The sequence below is a fragment of the Chaetura pelagica genome, unplaced genomic scaffold (assembly GCF_000747805.2).
Source record: "Chaetura pelagica isolate M959 unplaced genomic scaffold, ChaPel_1.0 scaffold285, whole genome shotgun sequence".
Classification (NCBI taxonomy): domain Eukaryota; kingdom Metazoa; phylum Chordata; class Aves; order Apodiformes; family Apodidae; genus Chaetura; species Chaetura pelagica.
The window spans coordinates 349,988-361,701 of NW_009953481.1; the positions used below are offsets into that span (position 1 = coordinate 349,988).

The following is an 11,714-nucleotide window of genomic DNA, read 5'->3' on the forward strand; positions in this document are numbered from 1 at the left end:
AACATCAGTTTGTTATGTCAATAATCTACAGCTCCAGGACACTATTTTCAGGGTTGGGATTCCATTGGCTAGTTTACAACTGTAAAAAATTCATGTTAAAAAATGAGATTATAGAAGAAAAACCACAAGTATTTAATTAGAACTGTGAAAACCTTAAGAATTTTTCAGACTGCGATTTATGAAATCAATTACTTCTAATATAGAACTTGAGTTTGTGCCTTTAAATGTCCTTACTGCTGCTTGAACAGATATCACTAAGTGATTTTAATTCAGACATTTCAATTTGCTATGTTTTTCTGTTTTAAAACCAATTTCACCAAACATGGGATGCCGTTCAATTAAAAAAAAAAAAATAATCCCAATATCAAAATATTAACTCTGAATTAATGAAAGTAATAAGTCTGCATATTAAGAAAAATTAATAACATCCCCAAAAGACAGCAGTATTCTCTACTAGTTTAGTGAGTTTAAAGAGGAGCATTAATAAACATATCAAGTTGATTTTAGGGTATAAAAATACACGTATCATCAAAAAAAAGCTTGCTTGATTGTTTTCAATTTGTTCAGTAGTCTGTCACTGCTGAAACTTGTTTGAACTACTGAAAAGGTTTTCATAGTTCAGTACACGGGTGGACATCCAAAGAACTTTGGATGTAATTGTTTAGTTAAAAAGCGTATAGTTTATACAATTAAGCTCACTGAAATACAAGCAGTCACCCTGTACCCAGAGCTGAAGGAAATCTCTATTCATGAAATTGCAGAATTGTCAGAGTCGGAAGGGACCTCTAGAGATCATCTAGTCCAACTCCCCTGCTAAAGCAGGATTACCCAGAGAACATTACTCAGGACTGCATCCAGGCAGATCTTGAACATCTCCAGACTTAAGTCTATTTCAATTCATGTTGATTCATAACTCACCTTCCTGAACAGACCCTGGGTACACTGAATGATGTTAAACAGAAATTTCTGAATATGACTGATGACCATTAGGAGCAGAGCTAAACTTAAACTGATGTATTTTAGAATAAAAATTTACCCAAACCATTAAAACAACCCACCCTTTGACACCACATCCACTTCCTGAATTCGTTTCAAGACCATTTGTTTTGGCTACTCTTTTCTCATTGTGTATCTTCACTGGGGGATGAGAAACTTGTAATTCATTAAGAAGAATCATCATAAGTTACAACTAAGTACATTAAATCAGACAATGGGGAAGAATTTGTTTTACAACTTGGAGTGTATATCACTAAGGATATTGGGAGTACAATGTCTACCATGGAATTAAAATTAACGCTGTGCCAAATGGGAAAAATATCTAATCAAACCACTCAACTCCAGTGTGGCAAAAAACATGGTTTTTGTTCAGGAAGTGTTTGGCATGAGCAGCACTAACAAAATTCTACACTTCACAGATACAAGCTACAAAGGTTACCTAAAGCAAATACTCACTGTCCATCAATTAGCTAGCTCTTAATGCTGCTTCAAGCACTGCACTAGCCACTTTGATCTTTGTTTCAGATTCCTCTGTACACACATTTATATTTACATAAAACATTTATTAATCATTATTTTAAAACATAAAAAACTTATGTACAAAATACCAACATTCCTATAAATAAACAGTTGGAGAAAGGCACTTGCAAGAAAAATCTACAGTAAATCTTACAAAAAACACACTGTCTCTGTTACTGTACAATAGATAATCTTTCAGTAAATCCCTATCACAAGAATGTAGAACACTAATTACTTGTTATAACTAAGAATATAACCGTTACAATTCTATTTACACATACATATATGACTTTTTTTAGTTTCACTTGAGAGCACCATGATTCCCATTCTAAATTCATATTTTGATACAAAGTAAAAGAACAGTTGCCAGAAACCAGTGTTCAGTCACTGCAGATTCAGAAACATTTGGCTGACATCAGTGTAGTTTAAAAGACTCAGCTGCTGCTTTTGTAAAAAGTACACCTAGTTTGTTATTGCATGTTGTCCTTTTAGAGAGAGCACTGCTATGTTCTCTATGCAATTGTTTAATACTATTGCTGGCAAAAAGTTTCCAATATCAAAAAAATAAAAACATTCTTCAAGCCAGTTGAAGTATTTCATCCGAACAGTAACTAAAAAAGCTGCATATTAATTATAAAAACGTGTAGGAAACATGCCAACTAATCTGGTGTGCAAAAATATTTTTTTCCACTACACAGGATTTTAAAGGCTTCACAGAATTACTCAAATTTACATTGAGTAGAAAACCCCGTGAAAAACCAGTTCCTCAAGGAGATGTTAGTATACTCCCACTTTTATCAAACTTTTTACCCTTTGACAATGCTGCAACCTGTTTGAGCAGTTCTCTGTTTTTGGCCTGCAACAGAAAGAAGAAATGTTTTGTCAATTACTGAAACATCACACAGTGTCACACACTAATTTCTCATTGCATTTATGTAACAAAGCCTCAAAATGAACATGCTGAGAATACCTGAGTAAGATGATTGTCACTTTTCAAAGATTCGTACATGCTTGATATGATTCTTTGAAAGGAAAGGTAACCACATCTCCTCTACTGCAAAATTTAGTATCTGAGCCATTACACTGAGTCACTGTTCAGTCTGTGATTTATGAGGCAACTAATTTAGGCTTTCCTCCTGATAAAGTGTGTTTTAATAAGAGACACTTAACTGTCAGTGGTGTTAGGCTGAGCTGTTACATCATATCAACTACACACTGACAACTGATTACCTATCAGAGAACAGAGACAACAAATGACATAACCTTTGAGAAAGCATGTGAGGTGAGCCTCTATCTCAAAGTTTGAAAGCAATTCTTACAGTGAGTTTAATTCATATGGAGATTGTCTGTTAACTGCATAAGTGTACAATGGATCTGAAGTTAAACGTGGTAACGATCATTCAAGAACTTGGTACCATTTCTCTGCCGTGGGTACACAATTCCAGCTGACCTTACTTCTCAAGTACTGATGAGCAGTTACTCACCTGCAACTGTTCCACAGTTTCCTTATGAGCTTTCTCCATACTGTTCATCTTTGTCCTTAAGTTAGACTCCTGGTACTGGAAATCTGCCTTCAGTTCTGTCAACTGAGAAGATAATTTCTGTGAAAATTCCTCAGACTGCTACAATATACATCTTTCTAATCAATCTGCAAAACCTTTATGGAAGCCTCAGGAATAGCTACACTTAGTTACTATTGTAGTATTGACAGCTCAGCACTTGCGTAGTAGCTTGAACAGTATGTCTGTTTTTCAATAATGAAATTACTGTACTTATATAAACATATTGTTTGCTCAGGATTGGCATAAAGGTTAATCCTCAAAAAAAACCCCAAAACCAACAATGAAGACTAATGATTTATAACCTTCAGTCTTGTCTCTTCAGTGGTATAGTACGGTAACACCTGAACAAACTCTTCCACTGAAAGACAACAGAAAGATTTCCTTTGTGTCCTTTCATGCTACAATTTGTCCTAAGCAGAAGTATACACTCCAGAGCTTCACTGCTTCTCCATCCGCAAGTGTATTGAATTGTGTTACTACAAGTGTGCAATTAAAATTACTTAACTTAGATTTAATTCTGAGTGTGTGGTGTAAAATTGCTGCCACTGCCTCTCTTGAGATGGGCAGAGATCCAGGTGACATACACCAAGGCCGGTGTTTCTAAATAGTGGCACATGTTTCTATCCAACCAGCTGAATGCAGCTGGGTGAACTACTAACAGTTTCTTTTATATGGTCACAGAAGTTTTAGGAATCATTCCTGTAAAAGGTTCAGTTCCTCAGAGTATTTCCGAGTCACCTGCTTATTTTGAACCTCCCCAGTAAATCTGGATACACCAGGAAATGAGCCCCTTTGCTAGCAATAGGGTGTAACAAACTAGAGCACACACTCCTAAAACAGCTAACTAGACTGCTATTACCAACCTCAGTATGTGTCAAATCACATTTAGTGAAACAAAGCATTCCAAAGAACTGTGAATCAAATGGTCCTAAAATAACATGCAGGTACACAAGGATAGATACCTCAGTGGACATAAATTGCTGCTCAAGGTATGTATGTCTTACGGCCATTGTAAATTCCAGAGGATTCAGTACAAAACCCACATACCACAAACTAAGTATCAAAAAACCTATTGCATCACAGTAAAGTATGCAGCTAGGTGAGCAAGCACACTACCTGTGAACATTGAGCAGAATGTGCTCCCTTCCTAATGGTAAAATCTCTAAGTCCCATGATAAATGTCTTCTTGACTCACTAACATTTTGTCCAGAAAGCAAAATAAGGTCAGTACTGCAAACAGCAAGGACCGCAAAGGACACAGCTGAGATCTTGACCCACAACAAAACAAATTATGAATGAGGATAATCTGTAAAGCTGGTGTACCAAGTTGTTTTTGTTGCCATATTATACATTTCAGAGGGGTTTTTTCTGAAGTGAGGCAAACCTTTCAAATGCTGTCCCAGCACAGATCTTGGGACAGGAATCTCCCAGAGGCCTGGAGGAGGCTCTTAGCCCAGTATGTGTCTTTACACTTACTTTCTCAGTGTTAAAAAAAAAATATATATAAATCTGTGCTCTTTTTTTTGGTAATTTTTTCAGCTATGCAAACACTGTACAAGGTGTTCGGTTTTCTTTGCTCCCCCTCCCCGCAGCAGAAGAAAGTGACATTCTGGAAGTAATTAAAGCCTGAAGGAATATAAATTCAAAGAACTCCGAGGTCAAATAATTTAAGCATTGGGGATATTAAAATTATTAGACACTTTGTCTATGGAAACGGCATAAAAGAGGTTATTTGTTAGGCCCCTCTTATGCAGAAAGAGGTGACATTTCCTTACCCAGCCCTTTTGTTAGCTTTGCCCAGTAGATCAAATATAGAAACAGGCAAGTAAATTTCCTACTGATTCATTATCTTCTACTTTTTTATTATAAAAGGTAAATCAGGGCCTTAATGTCTGTGCTTTGAAGAAACTACCTAAAGAGAATCCATGACGGACTGTTCAGCTCTTTCACATCAACTGCTTGAAGGCTTGAAATAGCAGTTACTTCTAACACCAGGTATATTATAGCAGTAACAGGAAAGAAAAAAGATTCAATATCCTTTACACAACACATTAAGAGTAGAAATGAAGATACAGATCTATGGTTTAAAGGAAACATTTTCCTTTCAGGATCAATGAGCCTTTTTTAACCACCAAGGTTTTGATAGGCCACCATGCATTTAATTATTTTTAATACAATTCCATAACCCATCCAATCCTGAACAAACATTTTAGAGTCACCTTCACAGTTTCTTAAAAGCATCTCGTTAATCAGATACCAGAGAAACAAGCTCTAAGAAAGACACAGAAAAGTATATATTTGTAGTTTCTTTCTAGGCAGGTTAGTTGAAAGGTGACTTTTGTATGTGTTTTACTGCAGCCATCTAAGCTGGACTGTTTTGTTTAACTTTGTTGACTGTCAGGCATCTAATCCAAGCTTTCCTACTCATCCCTGACCATACACAAAGATTTGATCACCTACTTTACATATACACTGCCCATCTTTTAAAATCAAAACACTTTTCATACACTGTCCATGAAAATTTGGACACCAACTCATAAATTAGGGCTATAGTCACTTTAGTTTAAAAATAAACAAAAACTATGCTAAACTCAGATCATCAGCCTACTACCTGGGATCTTTGACTCAGTTGTAACTAAGTAAATCATCTAAACTCTGTCTGGCATTTTATCCATCACCTACAGCAGGAAGCCTGAGTAACAGTGAGCCAGATGGCTACCTTCTAGACAGCTGAAGGGAGGTAACATGAATTTCTCTATGACTTAGAGCCAAAATACATTCATGATACAGAAGTCTCAAACTTGTCCTTTAAATGGGAAGATCTGATTAACTGCTATATAATAAAATTCCTTTTCATTTTTGTTTTATGTCACTGATTTGCCGCCGTTAGGAGTTTACAAAATAGAAAACAAAAGTTCTTATTAAGCACATGCAACTTTTACCTTTTTATCTTTTTCTAAAATAGTCTGATCTCTTTGCTGCAGAAGACGTTTAAGTGACATCACTTCTTCTTTCAGCTGACTTATGAGGACAAAGTTGTCAGTTCCCCCACTGTCTGCTGACTGATTTATAGAGCTACTAAAAATAAAAAACGATAGTTACTTGCAACATCAGTAGGAAAAAACAGTAACTTTTTTTAAAGTTCAAATTTAGATAATTAATAATACCACAAACATCCTTAAGGACTAAGGCAAAAAAAAGTATGTACCTGACAGAAATGGATGCAACTGGCAAATTACCTTACTAATGGCACACATTACATACACCTGCAGAAATATAATTAAGTGTTAGCTTTGAGGGGGACAAATACCTTTTGACTGAAGCAGCCACTTTTACTTTTATTACAACTATTTGGCCATAGACTGAAAAAAGGTTCAGTTTCACACATTAAAGTCCAAAAGACTTCTCTAGATACCAGGTCAGCTTAAAGCAGCAGGTCGAACACCAATGTTAGGGAACACTGGTTGGTTAATAACTGCTGCCTTGTGCGTAAGTTTTACTTAATTTTGCCACAAACAGCTTAAAAGCAGGAAGACAGTGCCAGTTTTCTGCTAATAATATCGTTTAGTTGACCGACAGTATTCAGATGCCACCCAATAATCTGACTGGATAATAGTTTCACCTCCCTCAACAAAGAAAAAAGAAAAGAAGCAAGTGGCCACAAATCAGTGCCCTATTTGGTTGAAATGGCTCAGCTTTACAAAAATGTAACTTTACCTATCTCCATTTGATGGCTTGGATTCCAGTTTGGGTTTTTTCTTTGGGGTTTCATTCTGAATAGCTGCAGAGGATTTATGGCTGAAATCAAACAAAATGTAAACCTAAAGCCTCATGCTATATAACTCTCTAGTATCACCATTTGGTACATTTTAAATCACTATCTCATGCTCCTAGCTGGAATGCTAGAGACTAGCCAGAAATGCAAGAAAAAGTCCTTTAAATGAAAACTGCAAGATAAATTAAAAGGAAATTAATAAACGATATAATATTTACCTCTGTTTCCATAGTCCCTGATCTTGTTCTGGACTCAGACTGCTGATTCTGAAATATGTGAAATGTATTTGGTAAGTGACCAAACATGCCATTATTTCTGAGTTTATGTGAATGTCATCTGTACTTGAGAAAAATCCATCTCCCCCAACTTTTTTTTTTTTTTTAATTAAAAAGATTACCAACTATGAATTTTCAGCTGGACAGTCATATCTGTCATATTTGTGATTGCTCTTTACTATGTCAGGATGCTATAAAAACATTTCTTAGCTAAATGTTTACACTGCTGTAAGACACAAGGGCTAGACTTCAAGAATGATGGCTAAACCTTTTTTCTGTGGTCTCCAAATTTTTGTGAACTTTATATCGCTGATCTTGTAAACTCAGGAAACTGGTCAAGAAGAGCATTCCTGGGATTTCCTTACTGCATTACGAACATTGCCTAAAGCAGTACTTATGTGATGGCATAACAACAAACCCAAGCTTTAGGTCCCTGAAAATAACTCCTTTTCAGGTCTAAACATTTATTTTGAGTAATTTCAAAAGCAATTTTAATAAACACCATTGATATAGGAATAGTCAAATGTAGAAGACTGCACTAGATGAAATAGTTTAATGAACCTGTGTTTCTACCTCTACCTCATTGTACCATCTTAACAATAACTGAAATGGAAACAGAAAGAAGAGCTGTTTTTATTGGACCAGAAGTGATGGACCCATGGCAGTCTATAGAAAAAAAGGTACCAAACTGGGAATACTGTGATCTGTGTAGGGACATGCTGCTTCTCTAACTCTTGAATATATTAGAAGGTCTAAATTTTTTAAATTTAATCTTACTATATCTTTGCTACATGCATTATATTAGATTTAGCTTGCTGTAACTTGATTTTCAGCAGATTTGAGAAAATAGGAACAACACAGTGAGGCTCTGCATGACAAGCATGATTTTTTCCTCAAGTTATTAAAAAAAACCCAAATCATCTTCATTACTATTTTTTATTTATTTTTATGTGAAAGCACGTACGGAGTATTATCCTTATTCCCAGTATCACTCTAGCTTATTTTACTTCTATCTTTAAGTCACACTTAGGCAAGTTTCAGTTGAAATGGAAAATCTGTGCTCACTGCTAATGCACAATTTTTAACCCCTGGTAAATGCATCTAAAATAGCAGTTATCACACAGCAGTTACTGCTTAGAAAGCCAAATTTGAGTTACTCGTCAGGTAACTTGCTCTGTAACTATTCTGTGAGATTATTTTCTAGACATGCTACCAATTTTAACATCAACTTGTCTGATGATGACCAAAAACTTCTGCTTTTTGCTGACCTGCAAACTGTGAGAATACAAGCAGTCTGACAGACCACGGAAGAATATTCTGCTATTGCTTTTGATGCCATATTTTAAACAGCATTTCTTATTTTCAAAGATTTTATCTCAACACTAACAGAATGCAGAAGAGGTACCAACAGCTACTTTCATTTCTGACATACTTACTTATGATGACTGCTGCTGTGACGATGATGGTGGTGGTGGTGGTGATGGTGGTGGTGTTTTGAATGATGCTGGTCTTTCTCAGTAAGAGATGAGGATGAGGAGTTAGAATGTGAAGATCCTAGGCTCTTCCTCTGTTCTTTTGTCTTCTGTAGCACTCTCTTGTAGGACAGCGTGCAGAGCCAACACAACAACTTTCCATCAACCTTTTGGGAAACAATTCAGAGCAGGGTTTTTTGCAAGTATACTTGCACTGGACTGATGTACTTCAAAATTTGCATTAAAAACTTGTTCCATTCCATCTTTAGGAAAAATCCAGACACCTCTTTGGTATGAAATAGCACTACCATACCTCCAACATATGCACATTATCTTCTAGCAAAATGAATCTTATTTCACCTCTTTTTGGCATTTAAACTAGAAAGCAGTCTGAGCAAATCTTGGATCACTCTATATCCCAGAAGCAATAACTTTTTAAACAGACAAATAATTTTTAGTTAAGACACTATGTCCCCTCTCTCAAGCCCTTGTATTCCAGGCAGAATCAAGATGCCCAACCAATGTGTTACTTCTACCAAATAAACTCTTCTGTAAAAACAGCATTATTCTTGGGTTCAGGCAAGTGGCTGTTAAGGTAATTTTCTCAGCACCCTATGTAATTAGAATGTGGCACTCACTGAAGCTATTTAAAAAAACAATACAAACTGCTGCTCAGTCTACCTCACTGGTGTTGTACTTTAAGGCAAGGCAGGCAAATCAGAAGAAGTATCAGATCCAAGCTATGGACATACATAAGATTCAGCAACCAGGAAAATAAAAATAATAATTAAAAAAAAAAAAGAAAGAAAGAAAAGAACCAAAGCACCAGGAACTGTTGAGCTGTTTAACCCCAATTCCCCAGCTTATGCTTAAGCTTATTTTTAAGCGATTTATTTTAAGAGTGATTTAAAGTAAGTTAGCTCAGAAGTTAACAGCTGCAAGTTACAAAACTCAATTCAAATATTGTAAAGCACAGTGACTTCAATCTAATACAAGTAAGCTTAAGATGCTGCCCTGTTATTCTTTCTCTTACAAAGGAGGAACACTGTCTGCTGCCAGCCTAGGCCATGACAACTGTGGAACAAACCCTACCTTTCTCCTCCCCTCCTCTTTTCGATCAAAAGCACACTGCTGTTTGCACTGCTCACATGTCTGAGGTGGCCCGTACTTCTTCTCTGAGTTGGTGCAACGCTGACATTTTGTGCCAATAAATGCTGCAATAATGTTACAATACTGACAAGGCTTGGGCTGAAAAACAGATAAATTGAAGTGAATATATGTACAGTTTCTTCAATGGACACAGGCATTTCAAATTCCATGCTTCTAAACTCCACATAATCTATTTTAAAGAACCTTTTTTGTATTATTTCTAACTTTGGTACTAAACTTTTCCCCAAAAATGGTGTTCACTCAATGATCAAAAACAGCCTGGTTTTTCCATGAAAACCCGGGTACATACTCAATGAAAGAAACACATTCAATGTGCCAGAAACGTAGAGGTGTCTCAACCACAGCTCTGCCTTGCTCCTTTTTTTGTTGTTTTTTTTTTAAACATATGATCACATTTTCTCTCTATTTTATCATATTACTGAAGAAATTACTTTTAAAACTTTAGAAGAGTAATCAACTAATTTTTTTAGACTGGAAGCTTCTGAAAACATCCCTCTCCCTTGCACTACTCAGGGATCTGACAGCTTTATAGCTCCAAGATTAGTACCCTGATTGCTGCAATTCTGCAGGAAACTTAAAAAACAAACCAACTTCAGATATAGTCAAGTCATTTTTATGAACTTTCATATCACACACTCAACTAGAACAACATGCTGCTGGGAAAATAAAAATGTCAGTTTTAATAGTTTAGAAATGGTTATCTTCAAAGCAGTTTCTTTTTTTTTTTATGAACTACTGATAAAAAAACCCAAACTGGAATAGACTTGCACTTCATTTTACTACATTTTAAGCTTCTAAAAGAATTGTCTTTGTTCAGTTCACATTTCTGTTCACAAAATGCCTGACTACATACCAGCAGCTGCTACACTTGTCAAATAAGCTAAATTTCATCAAATATGGTTTATGTCAGGATACAGTCTGTGTATTCATATAGAACAGAAATTATTTTTTCTAACAGAACTGAAGTTGAAACTCAAGATGGGAAAATGCAAAGTAATGTGTATACAGCTAATACCCTGTCCTGGTTTGAGCATCCTTTCTATTAATAGCTTAACACAATTAACATGCATTTTTAAATGTTAACACTTACAAAGTAGGCAGTGTTACTAAATTTTCATATTCACAGCTCATTAAAAACACAGGCAGCAAATGGTCTCTCTGATGTCAAGTGTGCATTTATGAGAATACACAAAGGATTACTTTACACACAAAGTGAAGTAAAGTTGTTTTTACTATGAACAGCTATATTGCTGCTATTCATGACTGTTAAGCTACATTTAATCACAATGGATTTCAATTTGAAAAAAGAAATGTTAAGTCAGGAAGGAAATCAAGAGCTGCCAGTGCTTTTCACCACCTTTCTGAAATGTAATATTTTTTTGTATCCCCAAAAGAAAATCAGAAGTTTAGTTGCAAAGAACTTTTTAAAATTTAAAACATGAATGAACTTCAATATTTAGAACTAAGAGCCTACTCACCGTTCCAAACTGCTTCACATTTTGGGCACATTTCTTGCATATGGTATTAGTTTTGCTAAAGACAAAATTGCATAGAGGTGAATTCAGTGACAAATACACACCTTGAAATTCTTTCTCCTGCAATTACTAAAAAACCCACGTGCAAACACGGGCTGTGGTAAACAGTGGTAGGGGAAGAACTCGTGAAATGGCTGGGGTTGGAACAGACCCTAAGGATCATCTGGTTCCTGCCCTTCCTGCATGGGCAGGGACACCTCCCACCAGACCAGGTCGCTCCAAGCACCATCACACCTGGCCTTGAGCACTTTCAGGGATGGGGCATCCACAAGTTCCCCGGGAAACCCGCGTATCTCACCACCCAATAATTTCTTCACAACATCTAATCTAAATACACTTAAGCCCGTTCCCTCTCGTCCTATCACGACAAGCCCTCGCGAACAGCCCCTCCAGCGGCTGGAAGGCGGCCA

The 11,714-nt window shown here is 36.2% G+C and overlaps 1 protein-coding gene across 1 annotated transcript; it reads right to left on the reverse strand.

Annotated features, from left to right (window-relative positions):
• Window positions 1–1,544: 1,544 nt before the first annotated feature.
• FAM76B (family with sequence similarity 76, member B) lies at window positions 1,545–11,533 on the reverse strand. Its single transcript, XM_009998516.1, has 9 exons — window positions 11,514–11,533; window positions 11,248–11,302; window positions 9,692–9,847; window positions 8,564–8,766; window positions 7,071–7,118; window positions 6,795–6,875; window positions 6,020–6,155; window positions 3,000–3,101; window positions 1,545–2,371 (listed from the first exon to the last, which is right to left on the reverse strand). The coding sequence occupies exons 1-9, from the start codon at window positions 11,531–11,533 to the stop codon at window positions 2,282–2,284; spliced, it is 891 nt and encodes a 296-aa protein (XP_009996818.1). The 3' UTR covers window positions 1,545–2,281.
• Window positions 11,534–11,714: the final 181 nt, after the last annotated feature.